Genomic DNA, 27,335 nt, shown 5'->3' with positions numbered 1-27,335 from the left:
ATCCCACTGAAATGTTTTAACGCTATATACTACACTGTATATACTTTTATGGAACAGGGGATCAGCAAGAATCGCACTTTGTAAGCTTACGAGGGGGTGATATGATTGTGGCATTGCCTTACCAAATGTGCAGAAGTACTACTGAGTGGCACAATTCTCTATAATTATTCAATGAATGCACCTATCAGCCGATGAACTATTGATCAGTATGGGTCAGCAGATGATCCACCCGAAGGGTACCTATGAGCCCTATACTCTGCCTCGTCACGGCCGCTGCAACAGAGCCCGGTGGCTGTGACGATCGGCCTCTGGCATGCAGCTCATGATGCTTTGGGGTGGAAAAAGCATTGACGTGCTCCACGCCATTGTGGGGTTCAGTGGCTTTGTACATGGTGGGGCATTGCTGGGCTTTGACAGGTGGGACCTAATAGACCTGTCTAAAATAGGAGATATATGGATGCAAGGAACAGTTATCCCTTTCGCAGACCTCCAAAGGGACTACAACCTGGCCAACGCTGAAATATTCCAATACCTGCAGGTTAGACATGTGATCTAATCAACAGTTCCCATGGGGGAGGAACTACCAGGCTCCTCTCCTCTGGAAGATCGCTTGTCAGACAAGCACATGGAACGTAAAGTGATTTCGCTCGCATACCGGAAAATCAACAACAACATACCTGACACTCTTCTATGTCTGCTTGAGAAGTGCATTGTGGACTTGAGGTATAGAGGATGACGAGTGGCCAGAGAGTCTGGCCTCGCGAAAGGAAATGGCAATCAGGGCGGGATTTTGCTTGGTATAAGTTAAGATACTACATAGAGCCTACTTCACTTGTACCACGCTGGTGAAAATGGGTCGGGTGCCGAATGATACCTGCCGTAGAAACTGTGCTCAGAAAGGTACCTTCTTTCTTTTTTTTGGGAGTGTCTAACCATACAGTCTTATTGGGAGGCAATTTTAACTTTATGAATACCCTATGGGACATGACAATCGCTCTTACTCCCAAGTGGTGCCTAACTAACATCTGGGAGGACTCAGACATCAATCAAATGGGATTGACCTAGATGACTCTAGGCCTTGCAGTGGCTAAGTACAATATAGCCCGATGCTGGGGAGTGGAAATAGTGCAGAGCCTGAGGGATTGGGTAAAAGAGATGGACATGAATATGGTAGCTGAAAAAACAGTTTACCAGAATAGAGGGTGTCCCAAGAAAATGGAAAAAACTATGGGGCAAATGAAATGACTATTGTGGCGGTTTGTGTACCCTCATACATCAGATAACAGGCCGACCCCCTACCCGACTGTGGGGCAGATTTAAAAGAAACTGACGCATCTGTACAGATGCGTCAGTTTCCCTGCGCCTGAGTGAAAAACCATTGCGCCACCATAGATGCGCCGTATTTACAATACAATGCACTATGGCGCAAGGATTGACACATGCGTCAGAAATTCTGGCGCATCTGTTGGTGGAAAAGTAACGCATTGCTGGAGTTGTGTCGAATGCACGGCGCAACTTCAGCAATGCTTTTTTGGCCTTTTTCCAATACACTGCCTCACTCCTTACGCCTGCTTTAAGCAGGCGTAAGGTTTTGATGCAGTGGTGTCCTAAACGTCATGCAGTAAAATCTTGTAGATTTCACTGCGTCACTTTTACGATGCTTTTCTGCGTAGGAATGCCTACCCTGCATACATTATACCTGACGGATGTATAATATCACGCTAGGCTTTACAACATGAAGCATCTCCCTAGATGCGTCACGTAGTAAATGTGCTGCATTTTTTACGCTGCCGTTGCATCACAAAAGTGACACGACAGCAGCATAAAAGTGACGCGAGGGGCTTGTAAATCTGCACCTGTGTCTTTCTCCAAATTGAAGGGTCAGGTGCTTGGATCTAGAGTGAGTGATATATGGCTACACATGCTAATTTGAATACCATATTACTATGTAACGGTGACGCTATTGTGCTGTTTCTATTTTGTATTGAGCTGTATAAAGAGGATTTATTTTTTATTAAAAAGGTACATGTTATTCATCACTTTTTGCATAGGACACTAACAACACATATATGTACACATGGTGGCCATCTTGAAATGTTTTTTTTTTTTTTTTTGCTTTAAGAAAAATTATTCCAAGATGGCCCCCGAACCTCTTGTGCATGCACAACGGCTTTCTGGGGATAATAAAGAAGTACTGTCAAAGCCTATAGGTGTCATGGGCAAGACCTAGCAGCTTTGACAATGCTTACTAACAGGGTAGTCAAGAATTAAACGTTTGTTTGAGAAGCAGTAGGTGTGTGACCACCAGGGCAAAGTCATTCAGCTACCAGCTCTAAACTCTAATACTTTTTTTACAGATTCGGTTATTTTACCGAATCGGTAATTTTACAGATTCGGTAAAAATTACCGAATCTGTATTTTGAGATGCCCTACATCTTAATATCCAAATACCGGTCGGTAACGGCCGAAAATCATTATTTTCGGCCGTTACAGACCGGTATTTGGATACCTACATCTGGCCCTTAGTTACATAAATGTTACTCTTGGTTTGGATAATAACATGTATGGAGGTAGCATATCCCTCAATCCCAGGATTAGTGTTTCCTTTAAAATGATCTAGGGGCTAGATGTAGGTAAATCTAATTTACAGATTCATAAATACCGAATTTTACCGATTCGGTATTTATGAATCGGTAAATTAGAAGGAGGCAGATGTAGGTAATTTTTTTAACACAATTACCGAATCTGTAAGATTCGGTATTTACCGATTCGGTAAATACCGAATCGGTATTGCCCATTGATTCCTATGGGCCTTGAAGCCCATAGGAATCAATGGGAAATACCGATTCGGTAAATACCGAATCGGTAAATACCGAATACTGCAAGGGTGCAGGGGGTGTCACTTTGACACCCTCTAGCACCCCAAGTACAGGCTTGTGTGACATGTGGCACACATACATGCCCTAAGGGCATGTCTGTGTGTCACATGGCACAGGTGTGCATGCACAGAGGTGCATGCACACCTGAATTCGGTATTTTACCACCCAATAGGATTGGGTGGTAAATACCGACTCCTAAAGGGCCTGTGGCACTCTGTGAAGTGCCACCTACATATTGATTTACAGAATCTGTAAAATTACCGATTCGGTATTTTACCGATTCTGTAAATCAGATGCCCCCTACATCTCAAAAGCCAAATACCGGTCGGAAACGGCCGAAATCGGCCGTTTCCGACCGGTATTAAGGCACTGCGGGGAATGAGATTTTGATATCAATTTATGATCAATCAGCTACCTTATCTCATTCGTCAATTTTGGACCGTTGGTATCTGTCATTGAGTAAAAGACAAACCCCGCATAGGTTAAATAAACCCCATAAACTGACGCCACTCAGAAGAACCACTTACAACTGATAAAGTTTTGAAAGTTTTATATAAAAGTCAAATTTGAATGCAAATACAATCCTCTCAGGATAAATCTCAAAAGTATACAAAAGAATACAAAATCAATTCCAGAATCAGCAATTTAAAGCATCGATGTGAAGTGGTTCCTTTGCGTCATCTACAGAAAGAGAAAAGTATCAAGTTAAATCTGTCCCTACTCTATACTAAGTGACATCCCTACTTCGCAAGTTCCTAACCTAAAAAGGTGTCAGCAGTTTGACTCCCAAAGAAGTTCAAACTCTCTTTAGCCTCTAAAGGTAACTTAAGTTTAAGAAGCAGTACCCTCTCTGCCTACCCATCCGCTCTCTAAGGGTCCTCGGCCTACTGCTCCCTTGCGCCCTTGATCTCTCTCAGCGCATCTGCTCAAGTAATCTACTCTGAGCTCTCTATGATGGCCTCTGCTCGGAGCTGTTCGCTGTTCCCGCTCTCTTCTCCCCGGGGTGCTGTCCCTAAAATACACAATCACAGTGTGGGTGAAACGCCCCTTGACGCCCACCACGGACTTTCCCCGATGATGTCAGCTTCTGGCTTCTTCCATTACTTCATCTCTTTGCGTCGTCCGTTAAGTTGACCCTTCTCCTTAGATGTCATCTTCATCTTCTTGTTGGCGACTTCTACTGACACTTTCAGATCAAAAGTCATATGAACTTAAACAAGACTTTAACTTACAACTGCGATTCTTGACCCTTCTAGGTCCTGTGAACGGTCATTCAAAAACAAGTCTCAAATTCCAAGCGTCTCTCCTCACGTTTAGGCAATAAGCCCCGTCCGGCATTGTCACCTTAAATCTAACAAGTGCTAGACTTCTTGGCTCTCACGTCCACATCAAGCTATTCACGACTCCTGTGAGTCCACTAAATTACACACATTGGACTGTGCTCCTGCGAACCCTTGGTCAGTCAGGTTAAAATCACAAATGACCTAAACCTTTCTAACATTCTTACAAAAAGCCTTCTACACAGTATAACCTTTAACACACATTTATCTCTAATCGCATTTTAGCAAAGTCTTGATTATACTTGAATACATTTTACATAGAATATATATAATACATAGAGTACGAGGATATATGCTTATTCGTTATATCGTCGTATGTATACTTTCTGCGCACTTCTCTACGTTACATTTCTTGTCGTTTCTCCGGTTTAAGGTTACACACGTACATGAATTCTACTTTGCACGTTCTACATTTCGTAAGCATTTCTACATTAGCCCACTACGTATACGGGCCTTCTAAATCTAATACATGTCCTAAAGTGAATACAGTTACATTTCCTATATTACTTTGGATTATATCGGTTTCCTATATGCTATAAGTGTCAACTTCACATTACGATATACATTTCATTTCTACGTTATACGATGTGCTTGTAAATATGGCCTATACATAATTTTTATTCAAATTTGCGCTCTCTCAGTCCCCCCTTTGATGACTTTTAGGAGTCATCACTAAATGCAATTTGAATAACATCTCTAAACAGGACTAGTTACAATATTCCCTCTTTTCATCGTTTCAAGTGCTCTTAAGCTTTTGTACTGTTGATCTTGTAAAACAGCTAATCTCCTTTCTTGTTCTCTCATTGTTCGTTGTAACCGGTTCGACCTATACCATTTATACAATTTTACTAAACCTAACAATGTGATTATACAAATTAATACTATCAATACAGGTTTTAATATGTACCATACTATGCTTTTACCAAGGTTGGCAAACCAACTCCCAACCTTTCCTACTCCATGACCGACTTTTTCCCAAACGTTTATTTTTGATAAATCTTCAATTTCTTGATGAATCTGTGTAATGTTGCTTATGACTTTCTCAAGTGGTTTTGAATTATCAGGAATATAAGTACAACATTCCTGAACCTTCAAAGCCTTACAAACTCCGCCTTCTTTTGCTAGCAGTACATCTAAAGCAAGTCGGTTCTGAAGAACCATTGCTCTAATCGACTGCATCTCGCCTTCTACTAACATTAATGACCTTGCAGTACTTGCAGATAATCTATCTACAACTGTAGCTAGTCTCCTGATTTTAACATCGTTAAGTATTAAACCTAACATAGGAAACATTGCTCCAAATACATCTCCTACTACTTCTGCATCTCCTACTTCCCTTTTCGCTCTCCTCGAAGCCTTTCCTTCTATTATCGCTACATCCTTTGCATGATATATTTTGGGGAAGACAATTGCCAAGTAACACGAACCATACCAATTGTCAGGTAGTTTTACATAGGCATTTCTTCCACATACAAAATATACATTCGGAATCGCTTGCATTCCTTTCATAAAGTCTTTCGTATAGTACTCTAATCTAAAAGCATGTTCGCAATCCACTTCACCTACAAATACACTCTCATAATACGTCTTGCTTCGAGTTAAACATAACTTTCCTTTCTGCGTTCTATCCAAAGCTATTGGACCATTGCTACCTTTCTTTTTATGTGCCTTCTCTTCTTCGGTCCAATCTGTTTTCCACTGTCCTGACATTTTCAGAATCTTCTGCCTTCTATATCTGTCATCTACTTGTCCTATAAACTTCTTCTCTACCTCTGACACTTTGCAAGTTAGATTATTTCTGCGTGCATATGAAGTATCTAGGGTATCCCAAGGAAGAAAGAATTTGGCTAGTCTATCCTCCTTTTTGTAATAGTCCCACTTATTCATTTGTTTATAATTCGGAACTTCAGGCAGTACCGAATCATAATTTGAAAAGTAGTACTCAAATCCTTCTCTACCATAAAATATACTGAGCAGTAAACTACATGTTATCCCATAAGTCAGTGGGAGATGATGATATCTAATGCCTTCGTCTACAGAAGCCGGCAATTGCATACAAACATAGCAATCTTTGGCCTCAATGGCATCGATATACTCGTACAATAGTTTAGCATATGCGTTTGACCTAAAGTTTCCCTGTGACTCGTCTATATGTAATCTACGAGCTTCATCTGCTAGTAACGCCTTTTCACGTATAACATTGCTCTCCTCCTTCTTCCCCACAAGAGCAGGTTTCAAAGTCGTTACAGTTTTTACATCTGTTATTTCCTTATCGCTTTCATGTCCTATTATGTATGATATTGTCACTACTGTAATTATGAGGAATATTACTATTGCTATAAGTGTACCTACTATACATCTGGCTTTTCGGTTTGGGTTGCCGTTCTCCATGTTATCAAAACAGTGTAGCTCCTTCTTCTGCGAAAAAGTTTTTCTTTTCCAGTCTTTGTTCGCTTTATTTGCTTTCTCAGTCTGTAAAGTGCCCTTTATCAACAAAGTCTCTTTTTCGCAACCAATGTCTTTTTCTCTTTTAGCAACAGACAACCCTAACCCTTCTCCGTCCTCTAAATGTAATCCCTAATTTTATTCTTCTTTCCACTCGGCGCTAAGTTATCTTCTTCTTTATAACTTATATACAAAAGTCTTTATGCATCAACAATTATTCTCGTACCTGCAGCTTTCACAACAATTTCCAATAACTCAAAACAAATGACTTTTTCTTCTTCTTCTGGAATTTGATGACCAAAAGTCGGAAACTGTAATCTATTTAGCACTAGATCTTGAATTTGACTCAAATATGGGGGTATGGGAAGTGTGAAAGTCAGTAACCCCTCAGTCTCGAGTCCAGGCGCCAACATCCATATCTCCACTGCCACAAATGGATCGTGATCGATTACTTTCACTTTCTTCACTCTCCCAGATTTCTGTCCCCAAGACATCTGCTAGATAAGTCCACTCTGGGGTGGCGTACCTTCTGCAGGGCACACGTACCCTTCTCGATCTCCTTGGACTTTCAGTTCCTGAGTCTGTAGTTTCCTCCTCCTGATCCGATTCTTCAGCGATCGGGACAAGAGCTCTTTCTTGATCTGCTTTCAAGCTTGGCCTTCTCCTTCTCTCCGGCCAACTAGCTTCATCTCTCCTTGTCCTCCCGCTCCTTGTTCTTCGACTTGTCTCTTGGTCACTCTCTGCTTGTTCAGTGTCTGATTTGATCTCCCAATTACTCTCTTCTCCTGAGGCGACTTCGGTCCCACTGGTGTCCTGACCTTCGTCGACCTGTTCCGTCTCAGTCTCAGCCTCTTCAATCACTTCCACAGCTTGGCTTTCCCCCTCCGTGGCTTCTCCGCTTCCTGCCGGATTCTCATCCGAGAGAGGAGCTGTTTCTTCTAGAGGTGTTGGCACTCTTCGGGTGTGTGAGGCATGTATCCAGTTTGGCAGGCCTCCACACTTTACTGCAGTATTCGTCACAAGTATGACTTGAAACGGTCCTCTCCAGCGCACGTCTAAGCAGTTCTTCCTGACGTTTTTTTTTCACCAGGACCCAGTCCCCCGGACTCAGGTCATGGCACAAATCTTGTGCTGATGGAACCTCTGCAGCCTGGACCTGGAGGGACACAGAATTAACGGCATCAGATAGTCCCTTACAGTAGTCCAAGATCAAATCGTCTGTGATGTTCACTAGGGCTGCAGTCGGAACCGATGGCAATCTCATGGCTCTCCCCATTAGCACTTCATGTGGAGAGAGACCTGTTTTTCTGTCTGGTGTGCTACGTATGCTCATAAGAACCACTGGAAGTGCGTCTGGCCAACTCAGGGATGTTGCGGAACAAACTTTGGCAAGTCTGGACTTTATCGTGCTGTTGATTTGCTCTACAATCCCTGAAGCTTCTGGTCGATAGCTGCAATGAAGTTTCTGATCGATACCCAAAGCTGAACATAGCATCTTCACTATTTCGCTGTTAAAATGAGTTCTTCTGTCCGATTCCAAAGAGGATGGCACCCCAAACCTCGGTATCAACTCTCTAAGTAACAATTTTGCTACTGTAAGTGTATCGCACCTACGTGTAGGGTAAGCCTCAACCCATCTAGAAAATATGCAAACAATCACTAAAACGTATCTGAGTCTATTGCATTTAGGCATTTCTATAAAATCAAGCTGCATTCTATTGAAAGGCCCCCCAGACCTCCCAATATGACTCAATGTGACTGGTGTTCTCTTTCCCACGTTTAGCTGCTGACAGATCGTACATCGCTGACACACTGCTTCTGCCGCTACTCTAAACTTTGGGTTAAACCACGTTTGTCTGAACACTCTCACCATAGCATCTCTACCTATGTGAGCTGATCCATGCAATTTCCTTGCCATTGGATTAACAAGTTCATTTGGTAAAACTGCTCTCCCATCGGCAGATATCCAGAAACTCATCTCACTTCTAGAACAACCAGCTGTTTCCCAACTCTTTTTCTCATCGTCTGGTGCATTTTCCTGAACACTTCTTAATTCATCCCACGTATCTACAGTATCCAACAACATTGTCAATTCCGTTCTTTCTTGGATTCCCCCCACTTTTACATCAGTGTGAGAATATCCCTGTTCTGCGCAGTAACGCGCTACTTCATCCGCATAGCGGTTACCTTGTGACACAAAGTCTACGTTTTTTGTATGTGCAGCGCATTTAACAACTGCAATAGCTGTTGGACCTTGCAATGCCTCTAACAAGAGTCTCACGAATTCTCCATTCCTAATGGGAGAACCCGAGGAGGTCATGTAACCTCTTTGAGACCATAACTGCCCGTAATCATGAGCTACCCCGAAACCATACTGGCTATCGGTGTATATGGTGACTCGAAGTTTGTCGCCTGCTAAACAAGCACGCGTCAAAGCAACAATTTCAGCTACCTGAGCGGAGTGTACTCCTTCCAGGCAAGCGGCTTCTATTACTCTCGTAATTGTGCAAACTGCATAAGCTGCTCTCAGCTGACCGATATTGTCTCTTACACATGAACCATCGACAAAGAATATTTCATCGGGGTCAGTCAATGGCTCATCTACAATATCGGGTCTCGGTTTGGTGCATAGTTCAGTCACATCAAGGCAGTCATGATCTGTACAATTTTCATCTTCCACCTCATTCGGAAGTGGCATCAAAGTTGCAGGATTCAAGACGGAGCATCTTTTTAGGGTCACATTCTCGGCAGCCAGTATGACTTGCTCGTAGCGTGTGAGCCTGCTATTTGTCAGATGCTGAGTCTTCGTCCTGGTCATTAACAATTCCACAGAATGCGGTACGTACACCACTAACTGATGACCCATTACCACACTTTCAGAACGTTCAATGCTGACACCCGTTGCAGCTACGGATTTGAGACATCCGGGCAACGCTGCGGCTACTGGATCTAATGTAGCCGAAAAATACGCCACTGGCCTGCGCGCATCTCCGTGGATCTGGGCTAAAACCGCTAAAGCGCATCCCTCTCTTTCGCAGCAGTAAAGCAAAAACGGTTTTGTGTAATCAGGCATTCCCAAAGCCAGGGCGCGACATAAGTCCTCCCTCAGCTGCAAAAACGCCATCAAACAATCTTTGTCCCATGGTACCGGATCACTTACTCCTTTGTGCGTCAGTTGTAATAACGGTTTTGCCTTCAGTGAGAAGTTGGCTATCCACTGCCGACAATAACCGACCATGCCTAGAAACATCCTGACTTCTCTTTGTGTTGTAGGCGCGTTCATTTTCATGATCGCCTCTATTCTGTCTGGAGACACCTTCCGCTTTCCCTTTTCAATCCTATGGCCCAAGTACTGCACTTCAGTCTTACAATACTGCAATTTACTTGGAGACACCTTGTGTCCGTTCTCGGCCAAGTGATTTAACAAGGTTATGGTGTCTTCTCTGCAAGCTTCCTCAGTTTCTGACGCAACTAGGAGGTCGTCTATGTACTGGACCAGAACCGAATTCTTGGGCAGTACTAGACTTTCAAGATTTTTCTTCAATAGCTGGTTAAAGATCGACGGGCTTTCTGTATACCCCTGAGGGATACGACACCATGTTAAAACGCGATCTTCCAGCTTAAAAGCGAAAAGATACTGACTCTCTTCATCTAAAGGAATCGAAAAGAAAGCCTGGCACATATCTATCACGGTAAACCATTCAGCTTGGAACGGTATCTGAAATAATATCACTGATGGATTCGGTACCACTGGACAACATGAAACAACAATATTATGAATCTTCCGAAGATCCTGCACTATTCTGTATTTTCCACTAGGTTTCTGCAAACCCATGATCGGGGAGTTACATGGACTACCCACGATCTCCTTCAGTATTCCCTGTTTAATCATGTATTCGATCACAGGCTTTATTCCTGCAATCGTCTCCGGTGTCAATTTATACTGTGGTGTTCTTGGATATTCAGCATGGGGTCTTACCAGGATCTTTACTGGTTCTACTCCCTTGATCAATCCTATTTCTTCTCCAGTAAAATCCCATACCTCCGCTGAAACTTTCTCCCTCAAATCCTGTGGAAGCTCCTCCACTGTTAAGGTAGGATATAGTTCCACGCACTCCTGCGAGTTTACAACTTTAAAATCAGCATCCTCATCATTGGTCTGCACTTCTACTCCTTCAGGTGTGCAATGTATTGTGCAGTTCAATTTACACAACAGATCTCTTCCCAGCAAACACACAGGACTAGAATCACAGATCACAAACTGATGTTCGTCACTGTAATTCCCTATCTTTACTGACACTGGTTCGGTCAGAGGATTCGTCATCCTCTTGTTTGCGACTCCTACCACCTGAATCGTCTCTCCCGATATTGGCAGACCTGGGACTACCGCTGATCTCAACGTGGATCGAGTGGCCCCCGTATCCACCAAAAAGGTTGTAGGACATCCAGCTACCTCAGCCTCTACGTAAGGTCCTCTCTGATCTACTTCCAAGGCGGCTCCTAGAGTACAATCTTCCTCCCTATTCACTCGTTGCCCTGTAAGAGGATCAACGTAGTAGCATTCTTCTCCCCCTACGAACAATGGCATTTGTCTATAGGTTTTCCCTCCATTGGCAATGCGAGGTGGTTGAGGGAACGGGGCTCGAGGAGTCTGAGTCCCCCCTTTGATAAACTTTCCCTTCGGGACTGCGACTCCCTTAACCACGTTATTCTGTACCTCTTCCTCCTCTTGTTCTAATTCCCCTGTCTCAACATTGTAAGGACATTCACGTCGCCAATGTCCCACTTCGTTACACTGGTGACACCTCGTTGTCTTTTTTAGTGTCGCAATATCCATTCTCGGTCTTGGTCTTTCCTCCTCATCTCTGCTCTGATTATTCTGTTTCCTTGCTTGCGTTCCTGTTCCCTGTTGCCGCTGTCCACCCTTTCCAGCTGCTTGCATTTGTACCAGCATTAGTTTTTCCTTGAGTTTCTTTGCCTTTGAATCTATTTCATCGCTACAGTACCTTGCATACCTCAGAATCTCATCTAAAGGTTTGTTCTGCCAACAGATCAAATGCTGCTGTATCATCAGGCTTATGTCTGGTCTCAATCCTAAAACAAACTTCGACACAAACTGTCCTATGTCCTTAGGATCCATTACGTCTAACCCACTGTATTGTTTAAATGCTTTCAGTAGCCTCTCATAGAACTCGTGAACTGTCTCTTTGGGCTCCTGAGTTGTTCGATCTATCTTAACCCAGTCTATGTCCTGCACTGGCACTTTCTCTTTTAGCCATGTTATTACTCTTTCGTATTTTTCCATGACTCTATCTGATGGACCATTTGTCCGGTTATCTCTCGGAGGCTCACAAGTAGGCCATTCAACATTAAGCTTGCATGCCGTCCACAGATCTCCGGGTACTACGATATCGAACAATGTGTTCAAATCGATCCACAGCACCTTAGAGATCTTCATGAACCTCTCTACCTGCTTGTACCACTCTACAGGGTTTTCTCTTAACTTGGGGAAAGAATTAGTGAATGCCGCTAAATCCCCCCTACTCCAAGGTACATGGACGTAGTTTCCGTTCGCGATTTCTCGCAAAGGGAAAGCTTCCATTCGCATTAGGTCTGTGTCTTGGGACTTCGCAATTGTACTTCTTCTAACTGATCCCTTCTTGGACCATCTTTCCTCCCATCTATCCAGATCTCTCCATATTCTGATACACATGACTAGTTCCCGTATGTGTACTCTCAGTCCAATCGTTCTACGTTCATCCAAATCTAGGTCTGTGCAATTTAGCCTATGATTGGGCTGTAAAGCTTTGGTTCGTGACAGGTCTATCATATACCTATTTGCCAAATTAGATAAATTTTCATGAGCTGACCTCGCTCTCCGAGTAACATCCTTGGATAAGAACAGTATTTCATCTGGTGCGTACAATTCTAATCTCTCTATTGCCACTGTGCCATCAATTATTTCATCTAAGTCTGACTTCAAACTCATTACATCAATCCGTCTTGCTTTTATTTCAGCTCTCAGTATGTCAGTCCTAGGTGGTTCGCTCATACCCCTCTCACCTCCACTATGCGCCCTACGCCTGAACACAGGTGAGTTATGAGGAGTTTTCTTTCCATCCCTTTGTTCCCACCTCTCTAGATCCCAAGCCTTTCCATCTTCCCGTGGGGTGTGGTGGAACATTACTCCATCCCCCATCCCTACATTGCGCCTTTTCGGCTCGGTTTCTCCAGATACGAGATAGGATCCATTCTGTTCAAAACCACTGTAACTCGCTTGCTGTCTGGTGTCGCTCAATAAACGATAAGGTCCTTCATGGCCCTCCATGCTCCCGCGATCTCGATCCTGATCACCAGAAGTATGGCGAGACGTTTCGCGACTCCCTATATTCTCATGACTTCGCTCGCGTTCACCGGATGCATGGCGAGACCCTTCACGACTCTCCATGTTCCCGTGATTCCAATGTTGCACTGTTTCACTCGGGGTATGGTGAGTGCATCTGAAAGTATTTCGGTACTCCTGCGTCCTTCGTTCCCCTTCACTAAAGGTGACGCGAGGCACTTCGCCACACCCTGTACTCCTGTCGTCGCACATTTGTCTATTGCCGCTGATAGTAGGACAATTAATTCCTCTGCTTTCCTGACTCCCTCTCTCCCACTCCGGGCTGCTTTCGCCAGCTCCACAATGAGAGAGGATCCTGTTATCCTGGTCTCTCCACTCTGCTCCTGTTTCTAAACTTTTACTCCGAACCTCTTCGGCAGTATCCCATTCTTTCAAGTATTCCCTTAATTCCTTATGGGTTTTCGGTTTTGGTCCCCTTAAGTCCATTGGCCCTCTTTGACCCCCTTGCTCTACCCAGGGACCTATTGCGGCATCCAATGGGGTACTCCGACTCATCGGTGCTAGTATCTGTCTCTGAGGATTCATCATGGTATTCCTATTCTCCATCTCTGCCCTTTCCCTGTCCCATCGTGCCTGTTCCTCCTGCTGGACCCCTTCTGGGTTGTAGATTGACACAATAGGGCCTATGGTAACCGGTACTTGTAGAGCATCCGGCATTTGGTAGGACCTTGCATGTTGCGTTTCTGGCATTTTCTGGACCACGAATCTTCCCACTACTCTCTGTTCGGAACTAGATTGAGGTACTTCCTCCTCTTTCTTGGCATCCCACTCTGTTACTGGGATCAATTTATATTCCCCCCATCTAGCTCCGTCCTCTTGTGGTAATATGGGACTTGCGGCCCCTCCGCTGTACGGAGGTGGTCTATCTGTCAATAGCCTCTCTATCAGATCCTCTTCTGTCTCGCTTTCCTCATCTTCCTCTAGAGGTTTCCTTTCTCCCGTAACTTCTAGCATCGGGTACAGTTTATCTGCTTCTATCTTCTGCACCCTCCATTTCTTAGCTTCCTCATCCCATTTGGCATCCTGTACTGCCTTTACTGATCGTCTCACTCTTTCTTGACGCCTCTTTACGCTCTTTTCGTGTACTGTTCTAAACCATACACTAAGTGCTTCGAACTGTGTTGGCCTCGGTAGAGGTCTTGTTGCAAGCATTACCGCTTTTAGTTCGTTCAACACATCTAGCTTAAACGTTCCGAATCTCGGAAACGTCAGTTCCTTGTTCCCTTCAGTCAGCTTATTCCACTCGGAGATCCATAGTATCGAGTGTAAGCCTACATTCACTGCCATATGATAAGCTGGTGTGCCTTCTGGTGGAGCTTCCTCTCCGGCATATAAGTTTCTTCTATTCCTCCTAAAGAGTGCTCTTAAACTCTTAAAACACTTCATTTTCGATAATCTACAATTTTCCCTTTACTCTTCCTCGTTTACGTCCCGATGACAACCACCAACCAATCCCTATGCGGCTCTCGCTAATCGGCCTATCTCAGCGCGACTCTTCGCTGACCGACCAATCTCAGCGCGACTCTTCGCTGACGTCTGACAAACTAACCAATCTCAGCGCGGTTCTATGCTGACGTCACTCGTTCCCTCTGCAGCAGTTCTCCTTCTTACTCAACTCGTCTCACGATTTCGCATGCGTTTTCATTCATACACTGAAAAATGACTACTTCCGTCCAAGCGATCACTTTTCTCTGACTTTACGACCACAGTCTAACTGTAATTGCTACCTCAACTGACGAAACATCTTCCCTCTTACGGTCAGACGATCGCCTCAACTGATAGGTTACTTACACACAGTAAACGTATGACCAGCGTCCGTTACTCATTCACTCACTCATACGCTCCCCCTATCATCGGTCTGTCGGGCGATCAATGGTACCTCATGACCCCCTTTCAATGGTAGACAAATTACTCTGGGTGTTCGATACACCCGAACCACTTAAGTCCTTCCCTGGAGCTTAAGATTTCATCCGGTTGCGCGCGCTCACAACCTTCCCTCAATCACACTACAGGCATTCAACTCCGCTTGACATTACAACACAAGAACAACAAAAAACACCGCAATCTTACAACGCATGACCCTTATACTCACTCTCGACCGACTCTGCTGCTTTTCTCTCGACACCCCGTCAGCACCGTCTTCGGCTGCGATTCTTCTTCTGGTCGTCGATGACTAGGGACCTTGGGGTAAACTAAACCTGGCCTAGGTCGTCTTCCTCAAGAAGATAACCATCCTCTGCTACCAACTGCGGGGAATGAGATTTTGATATCAATTTATGATCAATCAGCTACCTTATCTCATTCGTCAATTTTGGACCGTTGGTATCTGTCATTGAGTAAAAGACAAACCCCGCATAGGTTAAATAAACCCCATAAACTGACGCCACTCAGAAGAACCACTTACAACTGATAAAGTTTTGAAAGTTTTATATAAAAGTCAAATTTGAATGCTAATACAATCCTCTCAGGATAAATCTCAAAAGTATACAAAAGAATACAAAATCAATTCCAGAATCAGCAATTTAAAGCATCGATGTGAAGTGGTTCCTTTGCGTCATCTACAGAAAGAGAAAAGTATCAAGTTAAATCTGTCCCTACTCTATACTAAGTGACATCCCTACTTCGCAAGTTCCTAACCTAAAAAGGTGTCAGCAGTTTGACTCCCAAAGAAGTTCAAACTCTCTTTAGCCTCTAAAGGTAACTTAAGTTTAAGAAGCAGTACCCTCTCTGCCTACCCATCCGCTCTCTAAGGGTCCTCGGCCTACTGCTCCCTTGCGCCCTTGATCTCTCTCAGCGCATCTGCTCAAGTCATCTACTCTGAGCTCTCTATGATGGCCTCTGCTCGGAGCTGTTCGCTGTTCCCGCTCTCTTCTCCCCGGGGTGCTGTCCCTAAAATACACAATCACAGTGTGGGTGAAACGCCCCTTGACGCCCACCACGGACTTTCCCCGATGATGTCAGCTTCTGGCTTCTTCCATTACTTCATCTCTTTGCGTCGTCCGTTAAGTTGACCCTTCTCCTTAGATGTCATCTTCATCTTCTTGTTGGCGACTTCTACTGACACTTTCAGATCAAAAGTCATATGAACTTAAACAAGACTTTAACTTACAACTGCGATTCTTGACCCTTCTAGGTCCTGTGAATGGTCATTCAAAAACAAGTCTCAAATTCCAAGCGTCTCTCCTCACGTTTAGGCAATAAGCCCCGTCCGGCATTGTCACCTTAAATCTAACAAGTGCTAGACTTCTTGGCTCTCACGTCCACATCAAGCTATTCACGACTCCTGTGAGTCCACTAAATTACACACATTGGACTGTGCTCCTGCGAACCCTTGGTCAGTCAGGTTAAAATCACAAATGACCTAAACCTTTCTAACATTCTTACAAAAAGCCTTCTACACAGTATAACCTTTAACACACATTTATCTCTAATCGCATTTTAGCAAAGTCTTGATTATACTTGAATACATTTTACATAGAATATATATAATACATAGAGTACGAGGTTATATGCTTATTCGTTATATCGTCGTATGTATACTTTCTGCGCACTTCTCTACGTTACATTTCTTGTCGTTTCTCCGGTTTAAGGTTACACACGTACATGAATTCTACTTTGCACGTTCTACATTTCGTAAGCATTTCTACACATTTCTACATTAGCCCACTACGTATACGGGCCTTCTAAATCTAATACATGTCCTAAAGTGAATACAGTTACATTTCCTATATTACTTTGGATTATATCGGTTTCCTATATGCTATAAGTGTCAACTTTACATTACGATATACATTTCATTTCTACGTTATACGATGTGCTTGTAAATATGGCCTATACATAATTTTTATTCAAATTTGCGCTCTCTCAGCACCTACATCTGGCCCCTAGTGTTTATGTAGTAATCTGTTTCTTCAATGCATCCTCCTTCCATGGGACCAACATGTATATTAAACTAATGCTTTAAGGTCTCTTTAATTAATAAATTCCTTTACCCAAATGTGCTTGTGCCCAGTAAGATTTAGAACATACAAGCATATTTAACGCGAAAGGATAGAACAGTTTATCTCTCTTAAAGTAGGTGTTTGTAATTGTTTACCACAATTGCCACACAATTATATAAATGTACTCCTCGCTGAATGTTGCCTCCACTATCTTTGGGCATTTGTAGTCATTCCCCCATTGTGTAAACATGCACATTATATTTATACAAACAGATATAGACAGCATAGCTGTTGTAGATGCATGATTTAATCACTTATTGTTTGTTTAGTTTGGCAAAATATACATAAAATGCACAGGTAATAAAATACAAATTAAAGTTGGACAGCAACTGAATGAACATTTCTTCAAAAGCAATGTTCTAATACGGAGTGTTAACATCTAAGACATTTAAACGAGGAAGAAGGTGAGGAAGTTTTGGCCGTATGTTAAGATCAATTAAATGCAGGAAGTTTTTAAAGTACAGTGTCAGTACTTGCCATGGCTTGGGAGGCAATATAACAATGTGTGGAGAGAAGACTGAATTCACTCAGTAGACCTAGAGTTTTGTTAAATTATTGAGAGATAAGATCTATAAAGGGTATGCTTTTAAAGTAAGTGGCCTGATCTCCATGCATCTGTTGCAGAGAAAGCAGGACACCCACAGTACAAATTATCGCCGGGCTGCCCAATTTAAGATTGTACTTCATGCCACCCTGAGAGGAAATCGGTTGTGGGATCACCTGTTCACAAGAGATGGGGACTTAAGAGTGGAGGAAAATCACTGCTGCCAATGGCAGTGACGTCATCATATCTGTAATCAGCATGACTGAAACTGCCAATTGAAGAGATCCGATAAAAAAAAACTCTAAATGTCCCATCTCTTAGACAACTACAAACACAACAAGATGATGGACAGAATGCTGAAACTTTTCAAACATTCACCCTCAGTCAAGAGATCTGGGTTTAATCCATTGTTCTTTTGCTCACCCAGTTTGGACCCAGCCATATGCAAATCAGCCTTGACTCTGCTCCTCATGGGAGCAGTCCAGCCTGAACTGCCAGGCAAGGTCCTACGTGGACTGGAAACAAATAAGCTGGAACCGCTTTCTCGGTATCACCTCTCATCAGCTAGGCTTGAATTCAGTGGCACAGCGAGCAAGGGGCCCATGTCTGGCTACTTAGGGTGAACATAGCAAACACAACAAGATGATGGACAGAGTGCTGAAATATTTTAACTGCTCACCCCCAGTCAAGAGATCTGGTTTAATCCATCGTTCTTTTACTCACTGTGCCACACCAGTTTGGACCCAGCCATATGCATAGTGACATAGGGCCCGATGTAGGTAAATCCCATTTACCGATTTAGAAATACCGAATCTTACCGATTCGGTATTTCTAAATCGGTAAATGGGATGTAGGTCCCAACATCTGGATTCGTTACCGAATCCTTAACAATTCTTTAATTACCGATTCGGTAAATACCGAATCGGTAATGCCCATTCATTCCTATGGGCTTTGAAGCCCATAGGAATGATTAGGCATTACCGATTCGGTATTTACCGAATCGGTAATTAAAGAATTCACAAGGGTGCAGGGGGTGTCACTTTGACACCCTCTAGCACCCCCAAAACGGGCATGTGTGCAATGTGGCACACAGACATGCCCTAAGGGCACGTCTGTCTGTCACATGGCACATGTGTACATGCACAGATGTGCATGTACACAGGAATCGGTATTTTACCATGGATCAGTATTCCATGGTAAAATACCGATTCTGTAAGCCATGTGCCATAGGTAAATTTTCTACCTACATTGCTTTTTCGGTAATTTTAACGAATCGGTAAATATTACCGAATCGGTAATTATTTTACCGATTCGGTACATATTACCAAATCGGTAAATATACCAATTCGGTAATGATACCGATTCGGTAAAATTACCGAAAATGTGCCCCTACATCTCGGTAGCCCTTTACCGATCGGAAACGGCCGAAAATCGGTATTTTCGGCCGATTCGGATCGGTAAAGGGCTACCTACATCGGGCCCATAGTGGGCAAAATAATGATCTATTAAACCCAGATCTCTGGGCTGGAGGTGAGTGGTTGAAAAATGTCAGCATTCCGTCCATCATTTGTTCCTTTTGCTTTTAGACAACTCCAGGCAGATGAGGGACTATGGTTATTCCTGAAATAGACCTCCAAATTGGGGATTTATTTCAAAGAATAAAATATGGGGACGCCATTTCCAGAGATAAATGTCCACAGCAAAAATAGAATTTTGGGGCACATGCATCAAAGGTAGGAATTGCGAATCCTTTAATAGCGCTTATTAAGGAACGCTATTAAGGAATCGCAATTACCTATGCATGTAGGTTTCGGAAAAAAAAATGTGATTCCTACATATTCCTTAATAGTGAATTGCGAATTGTGATTCGCTTTAAAGGGATGGCTTCACATTCATATATGGGCCTAGAGGCCCATAGGAATGAATGGGATTGCATTTGCAATTTGCGAGTACCCAATAGGTACTCGTAAATTGCTCATGCAATTTCAAGGGTGCAAGAGGGCCAAAAGGCCACACTGATGCACCCCCAAAAAAGGTAAGTATGCAAATGTGGTGCACACACATGCCCTAAGGGTATGTGTATGTACCACAATGCACTTTGAAAAATGCATTTCTTAGCATTTTTCAAAAGAATTGCAAATTATCATCAACTTGAAGTTGATGGTAATTTGCGATTCCAAATAGCGAAAACGCAAGTTGCAAATGCATAATGCATCGTATTTAGCAAATTGCAATTTGCTATTCCCTAACTTCATTCGCAAAATAGGTCATTGCAAAATTTGCAATTACTTATTTAGCGAATTGCTTTTGGGTTGATGCCTCCCAAATGGCAAAATACCGGTCGCAAAGGGGCCGATTCTGCCAATTGGCCTGTTTGAGACATGTGGCCCAATATTCTTTTTTTAAATTTAGCTCCTGAGACGTGGCAATTTGAAACGACCCTGAACCCCAAGGGTTTGACTTTCACCTCAATAAAACCGTTTTTATTTGTCAAAGACCTGCCGTTATATTTACAGAACTTTTTTAGCCCAAGTGATGCTTGGCGTCCTGGACCATTTACAGAAATTTAGGATATGTTTACCACAACACTCTTCAACTTAGAGAATGAAATTCAAGAAATTAAGGTACTTTTTATTTAGTTTTTAAAGGAGGAGCTGGGGCTTTACGGTTGGGCGGTGGTTGCAGTGTTGAGATTCTGCCACCACACCTACAGAACCCCCAATACATTTTTGGGACATAGAACGTTGTCAATCAATCATTGGCTTTATATTCTCGGTAGCATCGAAAGGATTTCAGAAGCCTCGATGAGGTGTGTAGTGTGGAATGGCCACTCCATAAATATGCTTAAGGAGTGAAAAGCTATATTGATTTTTTTTTAGGTGTGATTTTAATTGCAAGGTATTTTTTGTTCAAATGTTATCTTTACTGTGAAATATAAAAGCTTACCGTGTAAGTCCTTATTCCCATATTTGTTTAATTTGCATGATTTCGATTATTCATATTACATAGGCAACTAAGTGGAGCAAAGATATTTCTTTGGGGATTTTATATGATTTGTTTCTGTTATTATTGTTCTTATATTTATAGAACGTTTCAGTTTCAAGTTTTTTTCTCAGTTCATGATAGGTGAACTAGTGGCAAAACATAATTTCACATGTTTTTCTGTAATCTTTTCAGGCAATCCTAAGCCACATGAGAGTTGAGTGCAAGTGCCATGGTGTGTCGGGATCCTGTGAGGTGAAGACTTGCTGGAAGGCAATGCCACCGTTTCGCAAAGTTGGCAATGTGCTCAAAGAGAAATTTGATGGGGCCACTGAGGTAGAGCAGAAGAAGATTGGCTCTGCAAAAGTTCTTGTACCAAAAAATTCACAGTTTAAGCCACACACAGACGAGGACCTAGTCTATCTGGATTCGAGCCCAGATTTCTGTGACCACGACTTAAAGAATGGGGTGCTGGGGACAGCGGGCCGACAGTGCAACAAGACTTCAAAGGCCATTGATGGTTGTGAGTTGATGTGCTGCGGGAGGGGGTTTCACACAGAAGAAGTGGAAATAGTGGAAAGGTGCAGTTGCAAGTTCCACTGGTGCTGCTACGTCAAATGTAAACAATGCCACAAAGTGGTAGAAATGCACACTTGCCGGTGATTAGGGATTCTGGATCCCCAGGAGTCCTTGACTCGCGTGGACAGTACAACAGTTCCTCCTGTTGGCTCCCCGTGCCTGCCCCGAGGACCAGACGAGGTCAGAGACTGAAAAAGGAAACAACAAGAAGGGAAAGTGGAGGAAAAAAAACTTTGAAAGAGAAGAAAATATTTAAGTCTCAAGAGATCATTGTTGTATTTTTCTTGTCTGCGTCATTATTTATTGCTAAGGAACAATTATGTGAGGAACAGTTCGGTGGAGATGTGAGTGGTGGAAACTCACTCGTGGTGTTGCTGCTGCTGCTTCTCTGGGGACAGAAAGAGAGGAGAGGACCTCAGAAATCCTGGAGTTATGGAACTGCAGAACACTGAAAAGGGACATGACTGACCGAGAAATGCAAACCCACTATCCACCGTGCCCTTTCAGTGAGGCTTAGCACCCACAGGTTGACCAAAAGAGACTGTGTAAATCTTGATATATTTTTTACTGGAAAAAAAGATAGCATAGGCATTGTTTTATATTGTTATTGTATATCATAAATACATCAGGAGGGAAGGAAATTGTATAGGCCAAGTCTAGTTGTTAGAAATGTTGGTCTATTATCTGTTCATTCCTTGCTTTAGGAGACCCCGTGCTGTGCTTGATTGAAGATAGACACTTTCACCCCTTCTCCTGTAATGCAAACAGCCACATCCAGTACTCCAGGAGCTTGCGTGCTGGATACGGCAGGCATTACACAAAAGAATGAGTATGGCATTTCCAAAACAAAAGTCTTTGCTGTGAAGCAAAACATGTCAACGAGTCTGATACAGTTTTTTTGTTTTTCACATTTCCTCTTTTGTACTTTTTTTGGTTTTTCTATATGCCTCTGTCCGATAGAGGCCCAATGGTCCAATAGAACAAAAGGTTACAGAATTTAAATAGAGAAAGGGTTTTCAGCAGTAGAGGCAGAGAAATAATGTTCTTGAACTGTTCCAGATCAGTCTTTCTCCCTACTCTACTCTGTTTTTTTCTAATTTGTATGGAGACGCTGGGAGTATGTGAACTGGGCTGAACTCCACCAGATCAATAACAGTTTATTGGAGCCAAAAATATCATATAGACAGAATATTGTGTCAAAAAAAATCGAGGATTAAAATATTGATGAGGTAAAGTGCAAATAGATGATTATCTGGCAGATGCATCAACGTAGCCTTTTGCTATTCCTAAATAGCGATTTCTAAGGAATCACTATTTAGGAGTGGCAAAAACGTATGCATGTAGGAATCGCTATTAAAATAGTGATTCCTTAACATTCCTTAATTGCTACTAGCAGATTGCTAGTCGCAATTAAGGAATGCTGTCCCATTCATTCCTATGGACCTACAGGCCCATAGGAATGTATTGGAGATTTCATGAGCAATTAGCGAGTACCAGTAGGTACTCGCAAATTGCTCATGCAATTTCAAGGGTGCAAGGGTGTCAAAATGACACCCTGTTGCACCCCTGAAATTGTACTACCGGTGCCCCACTAGCTCCCTGGTTAAACACCTCTAGACATGAGTGGTCAGCGCCAAGATGCTCCTTGGAGTGTAAGCCGCGCTTTACAAAAATAAAATTACATTACATTACATTACATTTACATTACATTACATTACATCTATGCACATATGTTGCACAGACACATGCCCTAAGGGCATGTGTGTGCGCAACATGAATCTTTGAAAAATGCACAAAAGTCCAACTTCATGGTAATCTGCTCCCCCTATTAGCAAATTCGCTATTTTTTTTACTTTCATGCATTGCATTTAAGGAATCTCAATTTGGGATTCCTTAAAATGCAATCGCAATTTAAGGAATCCTTAAATTGCGATTTTTGCATTTGGGATGATGCATCCCAAATGCAAAGATACCGGGAGCAAAGGTGCAGATTCTGAGAATCTGCCCATTTGCTCCCGGTATTTACTTTAATGCATCTGCCAGTATATATTTACTATTCTTTACTCCACATCTATGTACTTTGAAGAGCTACATCGTCAAGGTACATATATGTAGAGTTATATATAGTAAAACTTTACTTACCTGTAGAAACTTCCCTTCATAATATTTTTGTCCGTGATGTTCTTGACACTATATTTTTCCCCCAATATTTGGGGTTCCGATATTCTGTGTAAACACCACTCCACCACTGCCAGATTGTTATTGCTTTCTTCTGAGATTTAAAATGTATTTCTATGTTCCTACAACAGCAAAGGTTTTAAGGGAAGTATCTACAGAAAAAGCTATAAATATTAATCTTCCCATTGAAGATGTAAAGTGCTTGCCCTAAGGCTATTCACAGACTTGTAAGACAAAGCACAACAAAGCTGGCATTGCTCTTCAGTTGAGATGTGGCCTAAATTGGGTGGGAGTCAACATGTGGATCCCAAACGGGCCCTTTTCCAATGTTTGGTAGAGTTGAGGAGTGTTTTACGACATGTTCAGGTGTGCTATCGCAGACCCAATTCACACGTGAAGTTAGCTGTGTAGTTCTATGTGTATATTTGAGCTTCTTGGAACAAATAGTTTCTATTTGAGTTGTCACCCTTCCCAAGCACTATTTATCACTTTGTAATTGATTTATGTCATGGCAGTGCTGCAGATTCCCATCTTTAGCTGTGTACTGAGTCAGCAAAGCCTGTCATGATATACCCAGTTCATTCTGCACCATCCCAGGAATTCAAGTAGCCACATATAATTTAGGTAGCTAGGAGCAACCTGGACATCTACCATCATTTTAACTCAGACTATTAAGATTTAGGAGAGGTGCACCTCTGTGTTCGGTCACTGAACAAAATGAACTGTACTTATAACACCATGTTTATACTAGGCCCAGCAGCGTGTTAATGCTACATCTTAGCAGTCTAAGACCCTGACGTTTGCGTATACCTAAAGCTCATAAATTGAAATCGTGCCTCGAAAAAGTTTGCTTCTATAGCATCTCAAATCCAAACAAAGAAAACCCCGTGGATTTAGACCAAAGGTGCCAGTGTTAGTCCAGGAGGTCGGATTCCCTGCCATATTTTCAATATGGTCCCCGACTATGTATATGTATATGAATATTTATACTTGTTAAATGTTCTTTTTCCCAGATAGATAGCATACAAATCTGACATGGATTACATCGGCTAATATTGGACACAACTGATTTAGATTGCTCAAAGTTTAGACATTATTTCAGGAGTAATTAATTGAGTACTTCCTTTTGCACATATAGGGTCAGGGACGTAAAAGCATTTAGGAGTACGTAAAGTAATACTAGAACAGTTCTCTTTTACTTACTCTTACATGCCTTTGCCAATTGGCCCCTAACATCTGAAATCGTAATATTTGGGGAACATTCATTTTAGTACATATTTGCGTTTTTACTAATTCTTAACTCCATGGCTGCTAGAGCAATTCCCGCTGGGTGCTGAAATATTCAGAAACCCATGCTCCATGACGAGCTCAGCTCGTCATGAGCGTATGAGAGGTGTACATCATGACGAGCTGAGCTCGTCATGAGCGTCGAAGGTTTGGTTGCTTAAGGGCTGATTCAAAAATGGCATCTAAAAGAATACTCCAGCTGTACAGCCACACATCAATGCTTTTGTGAATGGGCCTCAACGTATAGGCAGTCTGATCACTATTTGAGGACTAGATGAACTTTGAACCTGAATGAAAATAAACTAATTCAGAAGGTGGGCATTACTTCGTATGGCTTTGAGTTAAATCCAAGTATATTAAGAACTGTAGCATACTCTGTAGTGGTAGCCATAAAACTACCAGAAGCTTCACTGGAATGACACCCTGTTCAGCAAGGAAATGATCTGAAAAACGACCTTAAATGTTGGTGATTTATGATATGGTTTCTTACCATTCATCTTTTTATTTCGGAGTTCTACTAATCCTATTCAGTGACGTGTCGAGCACCGAAGAACTGGCACCTTTCTTGTGTTAACTCAGATTTCACTTTTAACTTGCCCCTCAAACTCTGGTGCCATATAGATATGACCAGTGACCACCTACACTTTATAAACAATAATATAGCCTACTGTAGCAAGACTGACTTATGCTAGATTTTGAAGTAAGACCTACCTAGAGGAGTGAAGACAATAAATACAGTGACAATGAATAGTCAGACTCAGCATAATGGTCATAATTGACAACTGAGTCATTACTACCATGTTCTTATTCCTCTTCACAGTACATACTCAGTAGAGAAGCACCACTCATGTAGAAAATAAATAAAGCAGGAGCCAGTCAAATATTTCTCATTAGAAAAAGAATCAAAGTTATCATCAAATTACCACGGAATAATAAACATCAGAAGACAAAGAAGCCAAAAGACTGAAATGATGCCAAATGAATTTAAAAAAAATCCTTACCTGCTGCAAATATGGAAAAGCCATGAAAACAACCTAAACTGCCATCAAACCAGGAGACCCCAATCCAATCAACATCGCCAGTGGTTCCAGGCTAGTTGAACCCATGATTCCAGGAAGGAAACCACAGAGAAATCATTATTCCCAGTGCCAAGTAGAAGTCCAAAACAACAACAGAGTCATGAACCTCTCGGGACACACAACCAGTACTCAACACACTCCATGCAATTTCCACTGATTTAACCAGAGAATTTACCCTAATTGGGGTAGAAATGGAACCAAAATTTAAAAAGTTAGACCAATTCCTACACAATACTTTTGAACACGTTTTATACACTCTATAGGTTATTGCACCTGTTTTGCCATAGAAAAGAAAAAATACTAATACTCTAGCAACATGGCGCTTATCCTGTCATCTGCAGACCCGCGGGGGTCCACAATGCCATATTTAGAAAATCGAAATATTATCAGAATACGTAAATATTTAAACCTAAAAAAGCAATAGCAAAAATTTAAAGATTTAAGCTACCCTCTAAATCTGAAGGAATTTAAAATTGGAGACTACAAGTTAAGTTTGCATCCTTAGTTGACCAGGCATTGCGTCACAAACGAATGCCTCCTTGAAGCAGGTAAAAACAAGGAGAAATATTTTAATTTCTAAAAAAAAAAAAAACACGAATTTCAAGTGTGCTGAAGTGCACAGAGCACATCCAGTGCATGAAATCCTTCTGAAATATGTCTAGGCATAGGAAGAAAAACTACAGGAAACTACATAAAGGAGTTCTTGCCCATACAGACTGCCGCTGTAAGTTCAACCACTAATAGGAGGCCCCACGAAAAAGTACTTTCAGGACTGTCCCAGCTTAAAAAACATACCAATACATCATAAAAGTAGACAAAAAGGTGCAGAACTGACAACCCACTGACGAACACTGACTGATGCATCCACGCCAGGAACCTGTGTTTTGCCCCCATGGTCACAGAGGGGAATCCCCGCAGATTCAGTCAGGTTTTTATCCTCCTGAGGCTGATAAAATGAGTATCATAGAGATAGGTCACAAAATGATCTATTATCAGTGAATAGCAACAAGAGTCCTTCCTGGTCTACACGCATGATTGCTATCTCATGTTATTATCCAATCAATGCAGCATGAAAACAAGAAGAGACACATTATCCAACTAAGACCTAGGATCGTGATTCCACAAACTGCAAATAGGAATTGGTTGCTGTAATCCTAGAAAGCTAGTACAAACTGAATAAACCACTCACTGTTGACATCACCCAAGTACGTTTACGTTGTTCAGTACAGCTCATTACTATAACGTGTACAATGAAAGAGAGCAGACAGCACATGAACATGCCCAGATAACCTGAGCTGAAACTTAACAAAATGGCAGGGAGGGCCTGATGACCTCAAAAATACAGGAAATACACTCTGACATGTTGTATGCTGAGTAGATCATCCCAAAATTAACAGATTTGCATCCTTGTGGACATTTGTCTACATTTCTAAGATGCACATTTTTCTTCAACAGTAGTGCCGCCCAGCTTTGATAGTTGAGTGTCACAATAATGAGTTCCATAATATTGGCCTGCATATATATATATATATATATATATAAACTAGACAGTATCGACTACCACCATACAGTCATGGTAAGCTCATACACTTGCAACATGACTGAAGGCTGTCTGCAC

At 42.2% G+C, this 27,335-nt stretch overlaps 1 protein-coding gene across 1 annotated transcript in view; it reads left to right on the top strand.

The window, feature by feature from the left end:
• The window catches only part of LOC147711059 (protein Wnt-4), a 243,834-nt gene extending 221,463 nt beyond the window's left edge, over positions 1-22,371 (top strand). The window contains exon 5 of the mRNA XM_086921882.1: positions 20,790-22,371. Within this exon, the coding sequence (XP_086778008.1) occupies positions 20,790-21,257 (468 nt within the window). The 3' untranslated portion in view covers positions 21,258-22,371. The remainder of the gene's footprint in view (positions 1-20,789) is intronic.
• The last annotated feature ends 4,964 nt before the right edge of the window (positions 22,372-27,335 follow it).

The sequence above is a fragment of the Lissotriton vulgaris genome, chromosome 5 (assembly GCF_964263255.1).
Source record: "Lissotriton vulgaris chromosome 5, aLisVul1.2, whole genome shotgun sequence".
NCBI lineage: Eukaryota > Metazoa > Chordata > Amphibia > Caudata > Salamandridae > Lissotriton > Lissotriton vulgaris.
Note: the sequence above shows the minus strand (reverse complement) of the source record. Positions and strands in the feature narration are given on the sequence as shown.